At 42.7% G+C, this 25,350-nt stretch overlaps 1 protein-coding gene across 9 annotated transcripts in view; it reads left to right on the top strand.

The window, feature by feature from the left end:
• Positions 1-25,350, top strand: part of dock10 (dedicator of cytokinesis 10) — a 185,030-nt gene that overhangs the window by 63,899 nt on the left and 95,781 nt on the right. For 5 of the 9 annotated variants that reach the window (XM_024444380.2, XM_024444386.2, XM_024444385.2 and 2 more), the window contains exons 2-3: positions 16,687-16,806; positions 18,000-18,089. In XM_024444380.2, coding sequence (XP_024300148.2) covers positions 16,687-16,806; positions 18,000-18,089 — 210 coding nt within the window. Of the gene's footprint in view, positions 1-11,345; positions 11,571-16,686; positions 16,807-17,999; positions 18,090-25,350 lie in introns of those variants that run through there. The other 4 variants (XM_024444381.2, XM_042297075.1, XM_024444383.2 and 1 more) reach the window with 3 other exon arrangements.

Here is a 25,350-nt window from a genome sequence, read left to right as displayed (position 1 = left end):
TTCTGGGATTGAGTTGCACTTTTCGTACCAAAGAACGCGTCTTCTTCCTGAGCGGTATGATGGCTGCATGGTCCCTTTGGTGTTTATAATTGCATACTACTATTTGTACAGATGAACGTGGTACCTTCAGGCGTTTGGAAATTGTTCCCAAGGATGAACCAGACATGTGGAGGCTAACCATTTTTTTGCTGAGGTCTTGGCTGATTTCTCTTGATTTTCCGATGAGGTCAAGCAAAGAGGCACTGAGTTTGAAGGTAGGCCTTGAAATACATCCACAGGTGCACCTCCAATTTACTCAAATGATGTCAATTAGACTATCAGAAGCTTCTAAAGCCATGACATTTTCTGGAATTTTCCAAGCTGTATAACGGCACAGTAAACATAGCGTATGTAAACTTCTGACCCACTGGAATTGTGATACAGTGAATTGTAAGTGAAATAATCTGTCTGTAAACAATTGTTTGAAAAATGACTTGTGTCATGCATGAAGTAGATGTCCTAACCGTCTTGCCAAAACTATAGTTTGTTAACAAGAAATTTGTGGAGTGGTTGAAATATGAGTTTTAATGACTCCAACCTAAGTGTATGTGAACTTCCGACTCTAAACTGTATATTGAACAAAAATAGAAAAGCAACATGTAAAGTGTGTTTCATGAGCTGAAATAAAAAGATCCCAGACATTTTACATGCGCAGAAAAAGCTTATTTCTCTCAAATGTTGTGCAGAAATGTGTTTACATCCCTGTTAGTGAGCATTTATCCTTTTCCAAGATAATCCATCCACCTGACTGGTGTGGCATATCAATAAGCTGATTAAACAGCATGATAATTACACAGATGCACCTTGTGCTAGGGACAATAAAAGGCCACTATAAAATGTGCATTTTTGCCACACGACCCAATGCCACAGATGTCTCATGTTTTGAGGGAGCGTGCAATTGCAGGAATGTCCACCAAAGCTGTTGCCAAATAATTTAATGTTCACTTCTCTACCATAAGTCACTATCACATAAGTCACGTGTAACTATGCCTGCCCAGGACCTCCAAATCCGACTATTTCACCTGCGGGATTGTCTGAGACCAGCCACCCAGACAGCTAATAAAACTGAGGAGTATTTCTGTCTGTAATAAAGCCCTTGTGTGGGGAAAAACTAATTCTGATTGGCTGGGCCTGGCTCCCCAGTGGGTGGGCCTGGCCCCCAAGTCGGTGAGGGCTCTCCGAGGCCCACCCATGCCTGCGCTCCTGCCCAGTCTTGTGAAATTCATAGATTAGGGCAACATTCATTTATTTAAATAGACCGATTTCCTTATATGAACTGGAACTCAGTAAAATCATTGAAATGGTTGCATGTTGTGTTTATATTTTTGTTCAGTATACTCCAGTCCCTGCCATTCCTCTCCCTCATCTCTGCTTCTCTATCTCCTCCCTCTTTCGGCAGGTAACCTAGTGGTTAGAGTGTCGGGCCAGTAACCAAAAGGTTGCTGGTTTGAACACCCAAGCCGACAAGGTAAAGAATCTGTTGATGTACCCTTAAGCAAAGCACTTAACCCTAACTTTCTCAAGGGAAACCTTACTACTATGGCTGAACCTGTAAAACAACGCATTTCACAGCACCTATCTGGCTTAGGTGACAATAATATATATATATTTTTATCTGCCTCCTTCCCCTGTTCATAAGAGTATGATATTATCACTTTCTGTACTCTCTAGCCCTCTCTTTCTCTTCCACATCTCCCCCCTCTCATTCTCTCTGTCCCTCAATCCCCCCCCCTCCCCCCATATCTCCCCCTCTCTCTTTCTCTCTCCCCACCCTCTCTCCCCCTCTCTTTCTCCCTCTCTCGCTCTCTGCAGTAGATGTGATCCAGATGGCGATAGCTGCAGTCTGATCCTGGACCCTGTCCTGTGCTGTCTCAGCACTAGGAAACATACACACTCTGGCTCCCATTACACAGCAGACTATTACTGCCTCCCAAACAGCAACCTATTTCCTACATAGTACTGTGCACTACTTTCGACCAGAGCCCTATGGGTCCTGGTCAAAAGTAGTCCACAATAAAAGGATAGGGTGCCATTTTGGATGTAAACAGAGATTGTAATTGCGATAGACATTCACCAGCTTCTACTGGTGGTCAAACTCTGAGATATTATATGGCCTTGGACCTTCCTTGTCAGCTCTCCTTTTCATCAATTTCCTTCTGTCATGTGTTTTCTCGCATCCTCTCTCTTTCTCTCTATTTTCTCTCTCCCTCCCTCATTATATTTTTTTCTCTCTCTCGCTCTCTCGGTCTTTCTCTTACATTTTCTCTCTCCATCTCTCGTTCACGCCCCTGTTTGATTAGCAGTTGCTGCTAATTCTAAGGCCTGCGCTCGTTCTATTTTGATCCTGCACAGCTGCAGTTTTACTGAGAATCAGCACAGGGGTGGATGGAAAGAATGGGAGAAAATAGGGAGAATGGGGTTGTTTGGTGGGATGTGGAAGTGAGTGAGGCTGGAGAAGAAAGAGGGGGAGATGGAGGGATGGAAGCAGCCCAGACAGCTGGAGCGGAATAGGGGGGGGGGTTGGATGTTTGATGGGCTGCAGGTGTTTTAGCAGCTCGTTAAAGGACTTAATGGGGTATGTAACAGAGCCTGTTGATACACACTGACTGAGATTTTCTAAATATTGAGCAATTATGGAACTTGGAATACACTGAACAAAAATATAAATGCAACTTGTAAAGTGTTGGTCTCATGTTTCATGAGCTGAAATAAAAGATCCCAGAAATGTTCCATGTGCACATAAAGCTTATTTCTGTCAACTTTTGTGCACAAATTTGTTTACATCCCTGTTAGTGAGCATTTATCTTTTGCCAAGATAATCCATCCACCTAACAGGTGTGGTATACCAATAAGCTGATTAAACAGCATGATCATTACACAGGTGTACCTTGTGCAGGGGCCAATAAAAGGCCACTCTAAAATGTGCAGTTTTGTCACACAACCCAATACCACAGATGTCTCCTGTTTTGAGGGAGCGTGCAATTGTCCACCAGAGCTGTTGCCAGAGATTTTAATGTTAATTTCGCTACCATAAGCCGCCTACAACATAATTTCTGAGAATTTGAAATTATGACCACGTGTAACCACGGCAGCCCAGGACCTCCACATCAGGCTTTTTCATCGGCGGGATCGTCTGAGACCAGCCACTCGGACAGCTGATGAAACTGTGGGTTTGCACAACCTAATCATTTCGGCACAAACTGTCAGAAACCGTCTCAGCGAAGCCTTTGGTCACTGGCTTGCTGGAGAAGTGTGCTCGTTATGGATGAATCCTGGTTTCAACTGTACCTGGCAGCTGGCAGACAGCATGTATGGCCTCGTGTGGGCGAGCAGTTTGCTGATGTTAACATTGTGAACAGAGTTCCCCATGATGGAGGTGGGGTTATGGTATGGGCAGACATAAGTTACGGACAACGAATACAATTGCATTTTATCGATGGCAATTTGAATGCACAGAGATGCTGAGATCCTGAGGCCCATTGTCCCATCACTTCATGTTTCATCATGATAATACAAGGATCTGTACACAATTCCTGAAAGATGAAAATGGGACAGTTCTTCCATGGCCTACATACTCACCAGACATGTCAACCATTGAGCATGTTTGGGATGCTCTGGATTGACGTGTACGCAGAGTGTTCCAGTTCCCGCAAATATCCAGCAACTTCGCACAGCCTTTGAAGAAGAGTGGGACAACATTCCACAGGCCACAATCAACAGCCTGGTCAACTCAATGCGAAGGAGGTGTGTTGCGCTGCATGAGGCAAATGGCTGGGCACACCAGATACTTACTGGTTTTCTGAGCCCTCTTCCACTTTAAATCTGTGACCAACACATGCATATCTGTATTCCCAGTCAGGTCAAAGCCATAGATTAGGGCCTAATGAATTCATTTCAAGTGACAGATTTCTGTATTTTTTTATTGAACCTTTTATTTAACTAGGTAAGTCAGTTAAGAACACATTTTTATTTACAATGATACCCTATCAAAAGGCAAAAGGCCTCCTGCAGGGAGAGGGACTGGGATTAAAATAAAAATGTTAGACAAAACACACATCACAACAAGAGAGACACTACATGACAGCAACACATGACAACACAACATGGTAGCAACACAACATGGCAGCAGCACATGGTAGCAGCACAAAACATGGTATGAACATTATTGGGCACAGACAACAGAAAAGGGCAAGAAGATGGAGACAACAATACATCAGGCAAAGCAGCCACAGGTGTCAGTAAGAGTGTCCATGATTGAGTCTTTGAATGAAGAGATAAAACTGTCCAGTTTGAGTGTTTTGTTGCAGCTCTTTCCAGTCACTAGCTGCACCGAACTGTAAAGAGGAGTGACCCAGGGATGTGTGTGCTTTGGGGACCTTTAACAGAATGTGACTGGCAGAACGGGTGTTGTATGTGGAGGATGAGGGCGGCAGTAGGTACAGTATCTCAGATAGAGGGGAAGGTTTTATAAATAAGCATCAACCAGTGGGTTTCGTGTCATGTATACAGAGATGACCAGTTTACAGAGGACTATAGAGTGCAGTGATGTGTCCTATAAGGAGCATTGGAGGCAAACCATTTACTGGAAGTTTAGAGGTGTCAATCATTCATCTCACATTGTGTGTGTATGTGTGTGTGTGTGTGTGTGTGTGACACTGTTTCCCTGATCTGCCAGAGAAAAGTGGTTTGTGGTCTAACTGTTGCTAAGAGGAGGGGGCTAGCTAGAGAGAAGATAGAGGGGTACATAACATATGGAGTGTGTGACAACTTTAACATCAATTATAAAAACATTTGTAAACTGATTTTCTTTTTCTTCACATATGCTGTAGCTTGATCCTAGTTTACATAATCTGAGGTGTTTGTGTTGTGCCAGCCATCGGTTGAGACACAGCATACTCTTGAACACAGGGTAGGCGTCAATTTAATCATAGAAATAGAATCCATAGAATGGACTTGCATTTAGCTGTTACACCATTGACATTCAAATGTAATTTAAATTTGAGCTTTTAGTTACTACCACAAATATGTATTTTCTATTATCTATATTTTTATTATTATCTATGGAAGATGGTTGGACCTCCAACCATCTTTGTGGTACTAATTACAGCTGCACCATCAAGAGCATCCTAACTGGTTGCATCACCACCTGGAATTGCAACTGCTCAGCATCCAACCGTCTTCTACCCCCAAGCCATAAGACAGCTGAACAATTAATCAAATGGCCACCCGGACTACTTACATTGACACCCCCCCTTTGTTTTTACACTGCTGCAACTCGCTGTTTGTCTATACATAGTCACTTTACCCCTACCTACATGTACAGATTACCTTGACAAACCTGTCCCCCCCCACACACACACACACATTGACTCGGTATTGTTATATTATTGTGTTACTTTTTGTATTTTATTTTGTACTTTATTTAGTAAAGTTTTTATTAGCTCTATTCCTTGACCTGAATTGATAGTTAAGGGCTTGTAAAGTAAGCATTTCACGGTAAGGTCTGTGCATGTGATAAACTTTGATTTGATTTGAAAGTTTGTAATGATTTGGAAGTTTGTAAAGTTTGTAATTGTAATGTTTAGTAGCTACATTTATCAGCCAAAACATGAAACGCACCCTTTATTCAGGAACATGCCATGTCTCAACCGATGGCGGACACAACACGAACACCTCAGATTATGTCAAATAGGATCTAAGCTACAACATAAGTGAAAATGGATTAAAAAATATATGTTTTACACGTTTTTAGATCATTGGTGGTTAAAGCAAAAAAATATATACAAATGTTTCGTAATTAAATCTAGAAATTATAAAATAGCTTTACAACCCTGATTTGTAAGCTTTCAAGTGATGTCAAACGTAACCTTTTATCTTTTTAGTGATTGTAACGTACAGTACCAGTCAAGTTTGGACACACGTACAGATTCCAGTTTTTTTAATTTTTTACAACTATTTTCTACATCCTCTTAAGGATTATCCCCCTTTTTTCAATATTTGCCTAAAATGACATACCCAAATCTAACTGCCTGTAGCTCAGGCCCTGAAGCAAGGATATGCATATTCTTGGCACCATTTGAAAGGAAACACTTAAGATTATGGAAATGTGAAATTAATGTAGTAGAATATAACACAATAGATCTGGTAAAAGATAATACAAAGTGAAAAACAATCGTTCTTTTGAAAAAAAAATTGTACCATCGTTGAAATGCAAGAGAAAGGCCATAATGTATTATTCCAGCCCAGGTGCAATTTAGATTTTGGCCACTAAATAGCGTCAGTGTATGTGCAATTTTTTTTACCGATCCAATGAACTATTGCATTTCTGTTCAAAATTTTGTATCAAGACTGCCCAAATTTGCCTAAATTGTTTATGAATAACTTTGCATGTTCAAAATTGTGCACTCTCCTCAAACAATAGCATGGTATTATTTCACTGTAATAGCTACTGTAAATTGGACAGTGCAGTTAGATTAACAATAACTTAAGCTTTCTGCCAATATCAGATATGTCTATGTCCTGGGAAATGTTATTGTTAATTACAACCTCATGTTAATCGCATTAGCCTACGTTAGCTCAACCGTCCTGTGGAAGGGACACCGATCCCGAAGAAGACATCAAAACTATGAAATAACACATGGAATCATGTAGAAACCTAACAAGTGTTAAACAAATAAAAAAATATTTTATATTTTTGATTCTTCAAAGTAGTACATTTCAATTAATAGGTGTGATTTGTTAAAAGTTACATTTGTGGGGAATTTATTTCCTTCTTAATGCGTTTGAGCCAATCAGTTGTGTTGTGACAAGGTAGGAGTGGTATACAGAAGATAGCCCTATTTGGTAAAAGACCAAGTCCATATTATGACAAGAACATCTTAAATAAGCATAGAGAAACAACAGTCCATTACTTTAAGACATGAAGGTCAGTCAGTCTGGAAAATGTCAAGAACTTTTAAAGTTTCTTCAAGTGCAGTCGCAAAAACCATCAAGCGCTATGATGAAACTGGCTCTCACGAGGACCGCCACAGGAAAGGAAGACCCAGAGTTACCTGCTGCAGAGGATAAGTTAATTAGAGTTACTAGCCTCAGAAATTGCAGCCCAAATAAATGCTTCACAGAATTCAAGTAACAGACAGACCTCAACATCAACTGTTCAGAGGAGACTGCATTAATCAGGCCTTCATGGTCAAATTGGTGCGAAGAAACCACTACTAAAGGACACCAATAAGAAGAAGAGACTTGTTTGGGTGAAGAGATACGAGCAATGGACATTAGACTGGTGGAAATCTGTCCTTTGGTCTGAGTCCAATTTGAGCTTTTTGGTTCCAACCGCCGTGTCTTTGTGAGAAGCAGAGTAGGTGAACGGATGGTCTCCGCATGTGTGATTCCCACCGTAAAGCATGGAGGATGAGGTGTGATGGTGTGGGGGTGCTTTCCAGGTAAATCTGTCTGATTGATTTAGAATTCAAGGCACACTTAACCAGCATGGTTAACAGCATTTTGCAGTGATACACCATCCCATCTGGTTTGCACTTAGTAGGACTATCATTTGTTTTTCAACAGGACAATGACCCAACACACCTCCAGGATGTGTAAGGGCTATTTGACCAACAAGGAGAGTGATGGAGTGCTGCATCAGATGACCTTGGCCTCCACAATCACCTGACCTCAACCCAATTGAGATGGTTTGGGATGAGTCGGACCGCAGAGTGAAGGAAAAGCAGCCAACAAGTGCTCAGCATATGTGGGAACTCCTTCAAGACTGTTGGAAAAGCATTTAAGGTGAAGCTGGTTGAGAGAATGCCAAGAGTTTGCAAAGCTGTCATCAAAAGGTGGCTACTTTGAAGAATCTAAAATCCCAAATATATTTGAATTCGTTTAACACTTTATTGGTTACTACATGATTCCATATGTGTTATTACATAGTTTTGATGTCTTCACTATTATTCTACACTGTAGAAAATGGTAAAATAACTTTGACAGGTTCTCTATATGCTTGGAGTCAAGAACCAGGTGCAGAAGGTGAGTTTAGTGATAAGAAAGGCAGATAAACAATAACAGGAGAAGCGTACTGACCAAAACCAAAACTGCCTGATGACTGAGGCTACTGAGTGCTACATAAAGGGAGATGAATCATGGTGATGATGATGCCCAGGTGTGTGTAACGATGGGGAGCAGGTGTGTGTAATGATGATGCCAGGACCAGTTGCTAGTAGAGTCGAGCGCCGGAGTTTTGGCATCAAAATGTGAAAAACTGAAATCTAATGGCAATAGCCCTATACTAACATATGCCTGGAGAGTGGTCGAGGTGTGTGTCCCAAATGGCACCCTATTATTCCCTATATAGTGCACTACTTTTGTCTAGAGTCCTATTGGCCCTCGTCAAAAGTAATGCACTATATATTGAATAGGGTGCCATTTTGGATGTAACCCTCGTCTCCTCTCTCCCATTCAGTGTCGGTCAATGACTCTTCCTGTAACCCCTATCAGCATCATTCTTCTCATGTGTTGGTTTGTGTCAAAGTCATGCTGCATTACAGTTTTAAACTCTTGGTGGTGTATTTTTGGTGCTTTTCCCCGGTGTTGTATTGACCACCAATGGATGGAGAGAGTAAAATCGATTGCATTTTCTCCCCTTTTTAAATGATCAATAACATAAGATCTTACAGTGGCTTATGTAATCAGGTTAACAGCACTCAGACTCCGGTTGCTTCCCAAATGGCACCCTATTCTCTATATAGTGCACTACTTTTGATCGAGCCCTGGTCAAAATTACAGTAGTACACCATGTAGGGCGTGGGACAAAGGCTCAGAGGCTGTGACGCAACAGGGTCAGTTCCTCAAACAGGTTGGCAGCTGACAGCTCTCAGTTCTGCAATGAAATTTCATCAAGGGTAGTGTGTGTGTGTGTGTGGATGGATGGGGGGCTGGGGGTAGTGTGCGCGCGTTCGTGCTTGCATGTATGTACAGTACCAGTCAAAAGTTTGGACACACTACCCCCTGCATTCCAGGTGACTACCTCATGATTTCTGCTTTCCAGGTGACTACCTCATGAAACTGGTTGAGAGAATGTCAAGAGTGTGCAAAGCTGTCATCAAGGCAAAGGGTGGCTACTTTGAAGAATCTCAAATATAAATATATTTTGATTTGTTTAACACTTTTTTGGTTACTACATGATTCCATATGTGTTATTTCATAGTTTTGATGTCTTCACTATTATTCTACAATGTAGAACATAGTAAAAATAAAGAAAAACCCTTGAATGAGTAGGTGTGTCCAAACCTTTGACAGGGACTGTATGTATGTACAGTGCTTCAGAAAGTAATCGCACCCCTTGACTTTTTCCACATTTTGTTGTGTTACAGTCTGAATTTAAAATGGATTTCTTTTACAAATTAATAAAAAAGGAAAAGCTGAAATGTCTTGAATCAGTAAGTATTCAAGTATTTAGGCAAGCCTAAATAAGTTCAGGAGTACACATTTGCTCAACAAGTCACATAAGTTGCATAGACTCACTCTGTGTGCAATAATAGTGTTAAACATTTTTGAATGACTACCTCATCTCTGTACCCCACACATAAAATTATCTGTAAGGTCCGTGAATTTCAAACACATTCAACCACACAGACCAGTGAGCTTTTCCAATGCCTAGCAAAGAAGGACAGCTATTGGTAGATAGGTAAGAAATAAAAAAGCAAACATTCAATATCCCTTTCAGCATGGTGATGTTATTAATTACACTTTGGATGGTGTATCAATACACCCAGTCACAGTAAAGATACAGGTGTCCTTCCTAACTCAGTTGCCGAAGAGGAAAGAAGCCGCTCAGGGATTTCACCATGAGGCCAATGGTGACTTTAAAACAATTAGAGTTTAATGGCTGTGATAGGATAAAACTGAGGATGGATCAACAACATTGTACTTACTCCACAATACTAACCTAAACGACAGAGTGAAAAGAAGGAAGCCTGTATAGAATAAAATATTCCAAAGCATGCTTCCTCTTTGCAACAAGGCACTAAAGTAATACTGCAAAAAATGTGGCAACATAATTAACTTTTTGGCCTGAATACAAAGTGTTAAGTTTGAGGCAAATCCAATACAGCAATTACTGAGTACCACTCTCCATATTTTCAACCACAGTAGAGGCTGCATCTTGTTATGGGTAGGTATGCTTGTAATCGTTAAGCATTAAAACAAATTGAATGGTGCTAAGCACAGGTTAAATCCAAGAGGAAAACCTGTTTCAGTCTGCTTTCCACCAGACACTGGGAGATTAATTCACCTTTCAGTAGGGTGAAAGGCCAAATCTACGCTGGAGTTGCTTGCCAAGAAGGCAGTGAATGTCCTGAGTGGCTGAGTTATAGTTTTGACTTAAATCTGCTTGAAAATCTATGGCAAGACCTGGAAATGGTTGTCTAGCAATGATCAACAACCGAGTCTTACCCATTTTTAATTCAGGCTGTAAAACAAAACATTTGGAATAAATTGAGTACTTTCTGAAGGAAGTAGCCTGGAGGTTTAGAGCGTTGGGCCAGAAACCGAATGGTTGCTGGTTTGAAACTCTGAGCTAGCTAGGTGAAAATGATGTCGATGTGCCCTTGAGCAAGGCACTTAACTCCTGTAAGTCGCTCTGGATAAGAGCGTCTGCTAAATAACTCAAATGTAAATGTGTGTCCTCGCATGCACTTATTGGTCTTGGTTTATAAATACACCCCCTCTCTGGCAAATAAAGGAAGTTGTAGTTTACACACATCGGATGCACACGTATAGGCCCTGCCTGTGAGTGTGCATGCGTGTCTTTGATTAGAAAGAGAGTGAGAGGGTGTGGCATTGATTACAACCAAGGAGACGAGATCATAATTGAGTGTCAGAACAGCAGTTTGTAAGAATTCAGTTGTGTGACGTAGCGGGGAGATGTCAGTCTAGTCTAGACCAATGTGTCTTACGTACTGTAGTGTCAGTATTACAGAGCTGTACTTCCACTACAAAGTATTGCCCTGTAATGTTACTATGGCTACTGTATCTAATACAGTATATTAATAATGATGATTGAATTAATGCCATTTATCAGATGTTTTTTATCTAAGGTGACTTATAGTAGTGGTTGCATACATTTTCACATGGGCGGCCCCAGCGGGCATCCAGCCCAAAAATGTGGTGAGAGTAAGAACAAAGATAGAGAGAGTCTTCAGAGAGAAACGGAAGAGAGACAGATTTGGTGGTTGGATTTTTTTTCTCAGTTTTCCCTTGCTGCACCTCCTCTGTCACCGTGTGACATCAAGCATCTACTTCCTCCTTGGGCACCACCCGCTCCGACAGGTCTCACACACCCTTCAATGGACCTTCTGCTTCTGCCTGCTGGAACACATGTCCTGTCCGTGTCCCCGTCTCTACCCGTGTCATCGGCATCCGTGTGCAGTCTCCTGTTTTGAATCAGGATGAGCTTCAGGAGTAAGATCACGTTCCGAAAGAAGACCAGGGATAAGAGCAGGCGTGTGCGGAACGATTTCAACCGGCTGAGCGTCGTATGTATGCTGTCTCTCTCGTGCAGTGCCGTATCTTTGTGTTTTTATTGCCCTGGGCTTCCTTTTCCTCTCTGTTGCACTTGTCGATCTGGGGTGAAGTTCACCTAGGTAAAGATCTAGAATCAGCTTCCAATTCCTAACCTTCATGAGTGGGTGAAAAGGCAAAACTGACCCAAGTCTCTATCGGCAACTTCACTCTACACCGCATCTGTCTGTCAAAATGAGGCTAACCGATATGGCACAGGTTGGAGTTGGACATTGCTAGCCTTAGCCTAATACTAGTTAGCCAGTGACTCTCTATTTGACTATCTGATTGGTGTGTTGATACACCGATACACATAGTATTGCTCCCTATGTGTATCGGAGTTTCTATCCAGTGGAGTGGCCATTTACAGTGCCTTACAAAAGTATTAATTTCCCTTGGCTTTTTTCCAATTTTGTTGCATTACAACCTGTCATTTAAATAGATTTTTATTTGGATTTCATGTAATGGACATACACAAAATAGTTCAAATTGGTTAAGTGAAATTTAAAAAATGACTTGTTCAAAAAATAAATAAGTAAATAATGGAAAAGTGGTGCATGCGTATGTATTCACCCCCTTTGCTATGAAGCCCCAAATGAGATCTAATGCAACCAATTACCTTCAGAAGTCAAATAATTAGTTAGATTGCACACAGGTGGACTTTATTTAAATGTCACATGATCTCAGTATATATAGACCTGTTCTGAAAGGCCCCAGAGTCTGCAACACCACTAAGCAAGCGGCACCATAAAGACCAAGGAGCTCTCCGTACAGGTCAGGGACAAAGTTCTGGAGAAGTACAGATCAGGGTTGGGGACTAAAATTTAGCTTTTTGACCATCAAGGAAAATGCTATGTCTGGCGCAAACCCAACACCTCTCATCACCCCGAGAATACCATCCCCATAGTGAAGCATGGTGGTGGCAGCATCATGCTGTGGGGATGTTTTCCATCGGCAGGTACTGGTCAGAATTGAAGGAATGATGGATGGCGATAAATACAAGGAAATTCTTGAGGGAAACCTGTTTGTCTTTCAGAGATTTGAGACTGGGGCGGAGGTTCACCTTCCAGCAGGACAATGAGCCTAAGCATACTGCTAAAGCAACACTTGAGTGGTTTAAGGGGAAACATTTAAATGTCTTGGAATGGCCAAGTGAAAGCCAAGACCTCAATCCAATTGAGAATCTGTGGAATGACTTAAAGATTGCTGTACACCAGCGGAACCCATCCAACTTGAAGGAGCTGGAGCAGTTTTGCCTTGAAGAATGGGCAACAATCCCAGTGGCTAGATGTGCCAAGCTTATAGAGACATACCCCAAGAGACTTGCAGCTGTAATTGCTGCAAAAGGTGGCTATACATACTGTTGAATTCGGACGTTTACATACACCTTAGCCAAATACATTTAAACTCCGTTTTTGACATTTCATCCGAGTAAAACTACCTGTCTTAGGTTAGTTAGGATCACCACTTTATTTTAATGTGAAATGTCAGAATAATAGTAGAGTGATTTATTTCAGCTTTTATTTCTTTCATCACATTCCCAGTGGGTCAGAAGTTTACATACACTCAATTAGTATTTGGTAGCATTGCCTTTAAATTGTTTAACTTGGGCAAGCGTTTCGGGTAGCCATCCACAAGCTTCCCACAATAAATTTGGTGAATTTTGAACCAGACTTGTTGAGGTCTATAATTTATTTTGGTCTTGGCTAATTACTTTTGATTTTCCCATGATGTCAAGCAAAGAGGCATTGAGTTTGATGGTAGGCCTTGAAATACATCCACAGATACACCTCCAGTTGACTGAAATTATGTCAATTAGCCTAAAGCCATGACATCATTTTCTGGAATTTTCCAAGCTGTGTAAAGGCACAGTCAACTTAATGTATGTAAACTTCTGACCCACTGGAATTGTGATGCAGTGAATTATGAGTGAAATAATCTGTCTGTAAACAATTGTTGGAAAAATGACTTTTGTCATGCACAAAGTAGATGTCCTAACCGACTTGCCAAAACTATAGTTTGTTAACAAGAAATTTGTGGAGTGGTTAAAAAATGAGTTTTAATGACTCCAACCTAAGTGTATGTAAACTTCAGACTTCAGCTGTAGTATTGACTTTGGGGGGGGGGTAAATATTTACTCACGCTCAAGTTTTCCGATTTTTTTTTGTTTGTTTGTTTCACAAGAAAAATATTTTCCATCTTCAAAGTGGTAGGCATGTTGTGTAAATCGAATGATACAAACCATCCAAAAATACATTTTAATTCTAGGTTGTAAGGCAATAAAATAGGAAACATGCCAAGGTGGGTGAATACTTTCGCAAGCCACTTTACAGTTTAGTCATTTAGCAGACATTCTTATCCAGATCATTTAAATAAATATCCCTATTTATTCATACTGGTCCCCCATGGGAATCAAACCCACAATCCTGGCATTGCAAGTGCTGAGCTCTACCAACTAAGCCACACAGGACTACAATCTACAATCAGCATGGGATCTATATGTTCACAACATTTCAACTGGAGCTATGAGTTTGTCAGCAGGGGACTTTTACACCTCTATACGTACGTCCGATTTGTACAAATGCTCTGCAACATCTTAACCGTATTGGTGAGATGTTGTCTGGGGGAATATCGGTGCCAAACGTGTAGGTGTCATGTAGCATGTCTCAAGCTGCTTTGAGATGTGATAAAACGCCCACTACAACACACTCTATAGTCCCAGTCATTACTGAGCTGTTGTGTTACTGAGCCAATAGTACTTCAGGTGTCAGGGAAGGTAACGTCCCTATATGACGCTAAGATTGCTTCGGCTGACTGTTATCGGCTAAGTAGTGCCTATTTCCTTCCACTTTGTTGTGGAATTACCCCAGCGGTTTTGTCTATGTCTCAATGACACCCTACTCCCTCTGTAGTGCACTACCTTTGACCAGAATAAAAGGGGACCAAAACTAAGGGGGTGCCATTTGACCTCTCAGTGCCTCTGGTCAGGTCAAATCAAAACAGAATGGGCCAAACCCACAGTGGTGCTCAGTAGGGTGATCAAGTGATTTGGCAACAGTGTGAATGAATGCTGAGTATGAAAGACTGTTGTTAATGTGTTTCTCTGCCCCTGCCACCGGTCCGTCTGTGTGGTAAGATCCCTACTGGCTGGAAACACAAAGGGAAGTTAATATTTGTTTTATGTTCATTTTGAAATCTCGGCTGAAAACCACCTTCAGGTATATGACGTTAGATATATATTTTTGTCGGTTTTATTTATTATATTGAGATTGGACAGTGAAGAGGGCTAGAGGAGACATCAAAGGTAGGATAGATTGGGAGGCAGATTGGAAACCCATGTCGACTGGTGGCGTTGGCTAAACGTGTGTCCCGGGCTGGGTACGCCACACTAACCGCTGGACCACTATCCGCAGGCCGCTCAGGCAAAAGATATTGTCTTGGTAGATATTCTGTGAGGTTGACAAATTCAATTGTCCTCAGCGGTAATTCTCTCTAACAGTCGGGCACAGTTAAACAAACATTTTTTAAATTAATTTTTTTAACAGTGGAATCACAACAAGATCTTCCTCACAACAAAAGATTGTTATGATTCTGGGTGTTTTGCAGTCTTTTGTTTTTTTGTCACGTTCTTTGCCATGCTTTTATTCCTCACTGACTGCTTGCTTCCACCGCTTTCCCTTGTGTGTCAGGGGTGTGTTCACTAGGAATCAAACTGAAGCAAATGGTGTGGGACCTAGCTGAACTTGTCCGATTAGAAACCCTTTTTCCTTAAAAAAAAAAAAGATTTGCTACGATGTGCACTAAAGAATACACCCCTGGTCTAACTGAACAGAGGCTCGTGGTCGGAACGCAGGAGAAAACATCCCGCAGTGGGCGTGTCAACAGAGAGAACACAGGTCATCAGTTTTCCACCCCTCTGACCGCAGTTTGTGTTAGCGGTGATGAATAAGACGTGCTGCTTTCCTTTGAGGACCCGAAATAGCCTCGTCTCATCACGTGCAGTCCATTTCGCTTTCTGTGAAACGCTCTGTCCGGATGGGATTGTTGAGACCATTTGCTGTGCAGATGTGCAGCCTAACCCGTAACCTAAAACGTATTGTAAAACTTCTGGCTTTGTACTATATCAGCCTACGGTCATTTCAGAGCTTGAATCTCTGATGTAATCGACTGAAATACTACTCAGCACCAGAAACTAAAAGTAATAGGTGAGGTTGAACCTATCATTAAATATGTTTTCTGAGCTAATGTAATATATTGTTCTCTGTCAGTAAAACGGTTTCCCTCGACATGTTTTTGGTTTGGTTTGGCACATGACATGTAACCCACTTCATCCTCTATTTTACTTCTCTCTTCCCCGCCCCTCTAGGCTGGGATCCGCGTTCCAAATGGCACCCTCTTCCCCTAATATAGTGCACTACTCTTGGCCAGGGCCCGTAGGGAATGGGGTGCCATTTGGGACACAGACTTGATGTTTACGTAGCTGATCCAATGGTGACAGTCTAAACACAGGAAGTGAGGTGGTGGCTCTAGCTCGTTTGTTTTTCTTCATGCCTTGCAAAGAAAATGATTCATGCCCATCCGGTGAAAGATAAACAGATGTCCTGGGGTTTAGACTATTTGCCTAGCTACACCATTTGTCTCGTGTTCGGTTTCAAGAACACTTGTTGACTGGCTGACTTTTCTCAGTGTATATGACGTGACTGCTGAGTGTTTTGGGTATCAGCGCAGTTCAGAGAGGTTTATAAGTCAGGATTGTAGAATGGTATAGAAGAAAAATGTTAGCGTGGTGTCGCTGCCTGTGCGCCTGTCTGTCTGTCTCGCAGTGTGTTACAGCAGGATAAGTCCTAGACGTAGAAGACTTTTCTGTGTGACCTAATAGTTGAATATGTTGGATATTCCATGGTGTGACTGTTACAGTGGTCATCATATGTATGGTTGACTGCGCGATTCTGATAGTGTGTGTGTGTGTGTGTTTGGACCGGGATTTGAATCCTGCATCCGCCGCTTTCTCATCTGTGTTTCCCCAAGTAGTACCCAAGTGTTTATTTCACTTCCATATGGGATAAGTAATGTAAAATGTGTGTGTTCCAGCAGGAGAAACCCAAGCTGGTAGACCCTCTGGACTATGAGGCTGTGATCTGTGACCTGGGAGATGAGCTGAAGGAAGACTCCCTCAGCGAGCTGCTCCTCTTCCCCGACAACGACTTCACGGTGGGTACGAGCATGTCTCTGTGTGTGTGGGGGGGAGGGGTGTGTGTGTGTCTGACTGTGTGTGCGTGTGTCTGGCTCCAATGTTTTTCGACAAGACAGACAGACAGGCAGACACACTTGCATTCTGAACCCCTCATTCCCCTAGTGCTTCTGCTCCGACAATGTCCTGTGGCTGTTTGCTCATTAGTGACTTAATTAGTGCGCTAATGTGACTCCTTAAGACCGCCACTTCACATTAACCGGTTTTAATTGGTTTTAGGGAAATGACTCGGCTCTCGATCTTTGAGTTGATTTTTAAATGCCTGACTCTGCTACCGTGGTGCACACACACACACACACACACACACATACACACACACACACACACGCACAGGCCCGGGAACCAAACAGTCCCTGTTTCATTTGCGGTCTCTCAACCTAATGGAAATTCCAATTCATTAGCTAATGGACAAACCTAATTCGCTTCCATAACCTAATAATGTTTTGGAACACCTTCCTTCCTGTGAGTGTGCTGTGTTTTAAACAGCTGACTGCAGACCCAGTAAATCAGAACCAAGCGTTGATCAGAGCGGGAGCGGAATTGGCTGTCCTCTGTGTGTTGCGTCCCAAATGGCACCCTATCCCCCTATAATATAGTGCACTACTTGGCCCTGGTCACAAGTAATACACTACATAGGGAATACGGTGCCATCAGTGAGAGCAGTATTTCTCCCAAAAATCTTTACTGCTAGGTATGGATGATATATTTGAGCCATGTGCTGTTTTTTACCTCACTATTTATGATTGAATTATAACAGCAACAGAGCTCTTGGTCAGATGTTATTCATCAAGTGCTGACGCACTGGAATAGGGCTCAGTGATCTGACTGTACATCCTGGTGGTAACGACTGTATCCTTAGATGTCCTATGTCCCCCTCAAGCATTTTCATGTTCAAACCTGCACATGTATCCTATCCCACTCTGCATGTGTCATCTTTTACCTAATCTCAGTAATCATAAAACCAGCTATCGCGTGAACTTTGACCTCTGGCCAGCTAGTGAATTTGGTTCTACGGGGAAAAGGCTGAGATGTCAAGTCCACACCCCCTCCACCCTGACAGTCTTTCAGAGACAACCTTTTACCTGACATCAAACTGTCCCTCCCGCCTTGATGGTTCACCCCCAATGATTTCTCCTCCCCCTCTGTCTCCCAGGTGTCCACAGTGCCTCTGGAAAGACGGACACTGCAGTCCACTGTGCCCCAGGGGGCCGAGCTCCAGGCCGAGTGTCTGCTGGTCAGACAGGTGAGTGTGTATGTGTGTGTGTGCACGCACGCACATGCGTTTGTGTGTGTATGTGGGTTTGGGTGTGGGTGTGCGTGTGTGTGAGCTCCATGCTTAGTTGTGTGACTGAGCTTTGGTGCAGGGGAGGGCTATGGAGCAGGGCTGACTCCACATTCAGGCTGGCTGGCTGGCTGGCAGACAGCTAGGCTTGGTGTGGTGGTTGTGTGGGTAAGGGTCAGGACTACATGTAGTTGTTAGTTTACTTATCCTCAACACAGAGGTCAACATCATGAGGCCATAAGGCAGTGACATCAGGAGCACAGATGTGTTCTGTTCCTCCAGGAGCTGTGTGTGTTTCTGTGTGCCTGCGAGCGTGTGTGTACGTGCGCACGTGCGTGTGAGAGAGAGGGATAGTTTCCAGCTAGCTCTATGATTGAGAGAGAGAGAGACAGACTGATGCATTCAATCACTCACTCACTCCTCCTTGGCCCATATATGAGAAAGTGACGAGCATGTATTCTTTACCCATGTCTGGGCGTTACTGCTCCCCTTCTGAACGAGAGGGAAAGCGAAGTAAAGTTGTGCAGCTTGCTGCTGTATCATGTTTCTCTCCGTGGGTATCAACAGCATCTGGAAGGCGGGGGGGGCTTTGACTGGACTTCTGCTTCCAATGGGCTCATCTATGGAGCTGAATCATGAGAGAGAGAATGGCCGCTAATTATGAATCATTTGAGAGAGAGAGAGAAAAGAGAGAGAGAGCACCGATGCCCACTTATTATCAAAATCCAGAAATTAGACGTTAAATTCTACCACTCTAAAAGGAAACGATTCCCAAACCTTCCATAACAAAGCCATCACCTACAGAGAGATGAACCTGGAGAAGTGTCCCCTAAGAAAGCTGGTCCTGGGGCTCTGTTCACAAACACAAACAGACCCCACAGAGCCCCAGGACAGCAACACAATTAGACCCAACCAAATCATGAGGAAACAAAAAGATAATTACTTGACACATTGGAAAAATTAACAAAAAAACAGAGCAAACTAGAATGCTATTTGGCCGTAAACAGAGAGTGCCAATAAAGCCCTTAAATTGAATTAGAAAGAGAGAGTGAGAGAGAGAGAGAGAGAGAGAGAGAGAAAGGGGGCGGGTGGGCGAAGGAGGGTGTGAGAGTGGGAGAGTGAGAGGAAATGTGCGAGAGGGTGAGAGGGAGGATGTGTGAGGGGGTGAGAGAGAGAGGGAGAGAGAGAGCGGAGGAGGGTGCGAGAGAGGGAAGGAAGGAGGGGGCGAGAAGAGGGAAGGAGGGGTGAGAGAGGGGGAGGGAGAGAGAGGGGAAGGATGGGGAAAGAGAGGGAAGGAGGGGGTGAGGGAGAGGGGGAGGGATGGAAGGAGGGGGAGAGAGGGAATGTGGGGGTGAAAGAGTGAAGAAGGGGGAGGAGGCGAGAGAGGGAAGGAGAGGGAGGGAGGAAGAGAGGAACATTTGGGGCGATGGAGTGGGACGAGAGGGAAGGAGGGGACGAGAGAGTGAGAGGGAGGGAAGAATGGGGAAAAAGATGGAAGGAGGGGGAGGGGTGAGAGAGGGAAGGAGGAGGAAAGGGCCAGAGGGAAGGAGGGGGAGGAAGAGAGTAAAGGTTGGGGCAAGAGAGAGAGCGGGAAGGAGAGGGGGAGAGATTGAGAGAGATGGAAGGAGAAAGAAATGTAAAGAAAGGAAGGAGGGGGAGAGATGGGAAGGAAGGGGAGAGAGAGACAGGTGAGGAGAGAGAAATGTAAAGAAAGGGAAGGAGGGGGAGAGATGGGAAGGAAGGGGAGAGAGAGACAGGTGAGGAGAGAGAAATGTAAAGAAAGGGAAGGAGGGGGAGAGATGGGAAGGAAGGGGAGAGAGAGACAGGTGAGGAGAGAGAAATGTAAAGAAAGGGAAGGAGGGGGAGAGATGGGAAGGAAAGAGAGAGAGACAGGTGAGGAGAGAGAAATGTAAAGAAAGGGAAGGAGGGGGAGAGATGGGAAGGAGGGGGAGAGAGAGACAGGTGAGGAGAGAGAAATGTAAAGAAAGGGAAGGAGGGGGAGAGATGGGAAGGAAAGAGAGAGAGAGATGGCGATGGGGCGAGAACTTTACAAATGCAAATGATGACGACCAGCGTGAACACAATTTTGCGTACATTTCCCCTATTGTATTGTCGCTATGAAGAGGTGGATCTTGACTGTGACCCAAATGGCACCCCATTCCCTTTATTGTGCAATAGTTTGGGGTGGTACCCTATAGGACCTGGTCAATAGCAGAGTGCCATTTGGGACGCATATACAGACTGTGTGTGCATGTGCACCTGTTTTCATGCTCTTATGGTGACAAGTAATGTTTGATGGTGAGGCTGAGGTGAAAGACTTGCAGCACATGCTGGCTAGAAGGAAGTGATCAAATTAGCCACCCGTAGTCTCACTCACATCCTACTGTAGCAGCATCACTGCATACGGAAACACACCAGACACCACACCGTCACAGCTTACAGAAGATTGTGTGTGTGTGTGTGTGTGTGTGTGTGTGTGTGTGTGTGTGTGTGTGTGTGTGTGTGCGAGCTGGAAGACAGAGAATGGCTATTTAAGTATGTGTTCCCAGGAATGTGTTGTTGCCTTGTGGAAGTAAATATGCCCTGACAAAGGTCCAATTCCCAGGACCACAAATACAAATTCCATCTAGACACCGTTGCTCTAGAGCACACAAAAAACTATATGTACCTCGGCCTAAACATCAGCGCCACAGGTAACTTCCACAAAGCTGTGAGCGATCTGAGAGACAAGGCAAGAAGGGCCTTCTATGCCATCAAAAGGAACATAAAATTTGACTTACCAATTAGGATCTGACATAAAAATACTTGAATCAGATATAGAACCCATTCCCCTTTATGGTTGTGAAGTCTGGAGTACGCTCACCAACTGGGACAAACAAAATGGGACAAACACCAAATTGAGACTCTGCATGCAGAATTCTGCAAAAATATCCTCTGTGTACAACGTAAAACACCAAATAATGCACGTAGAGTAAAATTAGGCCGATACCCGCTAATGATCAAAATCCAGAAAAGAGCTGTTAAATTCTACAACCACTTAAAAGGAAGCAATTCCCAAACCTTCCATAACAAAGCTATCACCTACAGAGAGATAAACCTGTCCTCTATGCAAGCTAGTCCTGGGGCTCTGTTCACAAACACACCCCACAGAGCCCCAGAACAGCAACACAATTAGACCCAACCAAATCATTAGAGGGAAAAAAGATAATTACTTGACACATTGGAACGAATTTACCAAAACAGAGAGCAAACTGGAATGCTATTTGGCCCTAAAACAGAGAGTACACAGTGGTAGTATACCTGACCACTGTGACTGACCCAAACTTAAGGAAATCTTTGTCTATGTACATACATAGCCTTGCTATTGAGAAAGCCCGCCTAAGGCAGACCTGGCTCTCAAGAGAAGACTATGTGCACACTGCCCACAAAATGAGGTGGAAACTGAGCTGCACTTCCTAACCTCCTGCCAAATGTATGATCATATTAGAGACACATATTTCCCTCCGATTACACAGACCCACAAAGAATTAGAAAACAATCCCATTTAGCTAAACTCTGATATCTATTGGGTGAAATACCACAGTGTGTCATCACAGCAGCAATATTTGTGACCTGTTGCCACAAGAAAAGGGCAACAAGTGAAGAACAAACACCAATATAAATACAACCTATATTTATGGTTATTTATTTTCCCTTTCATATTTTAACTATTTGCTCATCATTACAGGACTGTATATTCGAGGTCGACCGATGATTATTTTTCAACGCTGATCCGATACCGATTATTGGAGGACCAAAAAAGCCGATACCGATTAATTGGCCAATTTTTTTTTTTTCAATTCATTTGTAATAATGACAATTACAACAATACTGAATGAACACTTATTTTAACTTAATATAATACATCAATAAAATAAATTTAGCCTCAAGTAAATAATGAAACATGTTCAATTTGGTTTAAATAATGCAAAAACAAAGTGTTGGAGAAGAAAGTAAAAGTGCAATATGTGCCATGTAAGAAAGCTAACGTTTCAGTTCCTTGCTCAGAACATGAGAACATATGAAAGCTGGTGGTTCCTTTTAACATGAGTCTTCAATATTCCTAGGTAAAAAGGTTTAGGTTGTAGATATTATAGGACTATTTCCCTCTATATCATTTGTATTTCATTAACCTTTGACTATTGGATGTTCTTATAAGCACTTTAGTATTGCCAGTGTAACAGAATAGCTTCCGTCCCTCTCCTCGCCCCTGGGCTCGAACCAGGAACACATCGACAACAGCCACACTCGAAGCAGCGTTACCCATGCAGAGCAAGGGAAACAACCACAGGCTCAGAGCGAGTGACGTTTGAAACGCTATTAGCGTGCGCTAACTAGCTAGCCATTTTACATCGGTTACACCAGCCTCATCTCGGGAGTTGATAGGCTTGAAGTCATAAACAGCGCAATGCTTAACGCACAACGATGAGCTGCTGGCAAAACACACGAAAGTGCTGTTTGAATGAATGTTTATGCGCCTGCTTCTGCCTACCACTGCTCAGTCAGATACTTAGATACTTGTATGCTCAGTCAGATTATATGCAACGCAGGACACGCTAGATAATATCTAGTAATATCATCAACCATGTGTAGTTAACTAGTGATTATGATTGATTGCTTTTTATAAGAAAAGTTTAATGCTAGTTAGCAACTTACCTTGGCTTACTGCATTCGCGTAACAGGCAGTCTACTTGTGGAGTGCAACGAGAGAGAGGCAGGTCGTTATTGCGTTGGACTAGTTAACTGTAGGGTTGCAAGATTGGATCCCCCGAGCTGACAAGGTGAAAATCTGTCGTTCTGCCCCTGAACGAGGCAGTTAACCCACCGTTCCTAGGCCGTCATTGAAAATAAGAATGTGTTCTTTACTGACTTGCCTAGTTAAATAATGGTATAAAAAAATGTAATGGAAAAAATCGGCAAATAAGCGCCCAAAAATACCGATTTCCAATTGTTAAGAAAACTTGAAATCGGCCCTAATTAATCGGCCATTCCGATTAATCAGTCGAACTCTACTATATATATATATATATATACAGTGCCTTGCAAAAGTATTCGGCCCCCTTGAACTTTGCGAACTTTTGCCACATTTCAGGCTTCAAACATAAAGATATAAAACTGTATTTGTTTGTGAAGAATCAACAACAAGTGGGACACAATCATGAAGTGGAACGACATTTATTGGATATTTCAAACGTTTTTAACAAATCAAAAACTGAAAAATTGGCCGTGCAAAATTATTCAGCCCCTTTACTTTCAGTGCAGCAAACTCTCTCCAGAAGTTCAGTGAGGATCTCTGAATGATCCAATGTTGACCTAAATGACTAATGATGATAAATACAATCCACCTGTGTGTAAATCAAGTCTCCGTATAAATGCACCTGCACTGTGATAGTCTCAGAGGTCCGTTAAAAGCGCAGAGAGCATCATGAAGAACAAGGAACACACCAGGCAGGTCCGGGATACTGTTGTGAAGAAGTTTAAAGCCGGATTTGGATACAAAAAGATTTCCCAAGCTTTAAACATCCCAAGGGGCACTGTGCAAGCGATAATATTGAAATGGAAGGAGTATCAGACCACTGCAAATCTACCAAGACCTGGCCGTCCCTCTAAACTTTCAGCTCATACAAGGAGAAGACTGATCAGAGATGCAGCCAAGAGGCCCATGATCACTCTGGATGAACTGCAGAGATCTACAGCTGAGGTGGGAGACTCTGTCCATAGGACAACAATCAGTCGTATATTGCACAAATCTGGCCTTTATGGAAGAGTGGCAAGAAGAAAGCCATTTCTTAAAGATATCCATAAAAAGTGTTGTTTAAAGTTTGCCACAAGCCACCTGGGAGACACACCAAACATGTGGAAGAAGGTGCTCTGGTCAGATGAAACCAAAATTGAACTTTTTGGCAACAATGCAAAATGTTATGTTTGGCGTAAAAGCAACACAGCTCATCACCCTGAACACACCATCCCCACTGTCAAACATGGTGGTGGCAGCATCATGGTTTGGGCCTGCTTTTCTTCAGCAGGGACAGGGAAGATGGTTAAAATTGATGGGAAGATGGATGGAGCCAAATACAGGACCATTCTGGAAGAAAACCTGATGGTGGAGTCTGCAAAAGACCTGAGACTGGGACGGAGATTTGTCTTCCAACAAGACAATGATCCAAAACATAAAGCAAAATCTACAATGGAATGGTTCAAAAATAAACATATCCAGGTGTTAGAATGGGCAAAGTCCAGACGTGAATCCAATCGAGAATCTGTGGAAAGAACTGAAAACTGCTGTTCACAAATGCTCTCCATCCAACCTCACTGAGCTCAAGCTGTTTTGCAAGGAGGAATGGGAAAAAATGTCAGTCTCTCGATGTGCAAAACTGATAGAGACATACCCCAAGCGACTTACAACTGTAGCAAAAGGTGGCGCTACAAAGTATTAACTTAAGGGGGCTGAATAATTTTGCACGCCCAATTTTTCAGTTTTTGATTTGTTAAAAAGGTTTGAAATATCCAATAAATGTCGTTCCACTTCATGATTGTGTCCCACTTGTTGTTGATTCGTCACAAAAAAATACAGTTTTATATCTTTGTGTTTGAAGCCTGAAATGTGGCAAAAGGTCGCAAAGTTCAAGGGGGCCGAATACTTTCGCAAGGTACTGTATATATACATAATATGACATTTGAATAGTCTTTATTATTTTGGAACTTAATGTTTACTGTTAATTTTTTGTTTCTTTAACTTTTGTTTATTATCTATTTCACTTGCTTTGGCAATGTAAACATATGTTTCCCATGCTAATAAAGCCCTTCAATTGAAAATTGATTTGAAATTTAATTGAGAGGAGAGGGAGTGGAGAGAGAGAGAGTGCGTGAGCGTGTGTGTGTTTACGCGTGAGAGAGAGTGTGCTTGTGTGCAGCTGAGCTTGCATATGTGCGTTTTGTGTGCACGTGAGAGACCGAGAGAAGAGAGGGAGGGAGAGAAAGAAAGAAAGTCTGTAACTCAATCCCGTGGGACAGAATGTTAATTCAATTCTTCTCATGGTTTGATTCATCTAATCATGGATTCAATCTTGTAACTCTTTCAGCTTATGGGGCTCCAAGACGACCTGTGTGAAGCAAGCTAGGGCTGCAGAGTCTTTTTCCCTCAAAAAAAAAAAAGTTTTTGCAAGGCACGAAATAACGAGCT

This window comes from Oncorhynchus tshawytscha, linkage group LG14 (genome assembly GCF_018296145.1).
Source record: "Oncorhynchus tshawytscha isolate Ot180627B linkage group LG14, Otsh_v2.0, whole genome shotgun sequence".
NCBI classification, from domain to species: Eukaryota; Metazoa; Chordata; class Actinopteri; order Salmoniformes; family Salmonidae; genus Oncorhynchus; species Oncorhynchus tshawytscha.
Note: the sequence above shows the minus strand (reverse complement) of the source record. Positions and strands in the feature narration are given on the sequence as shown.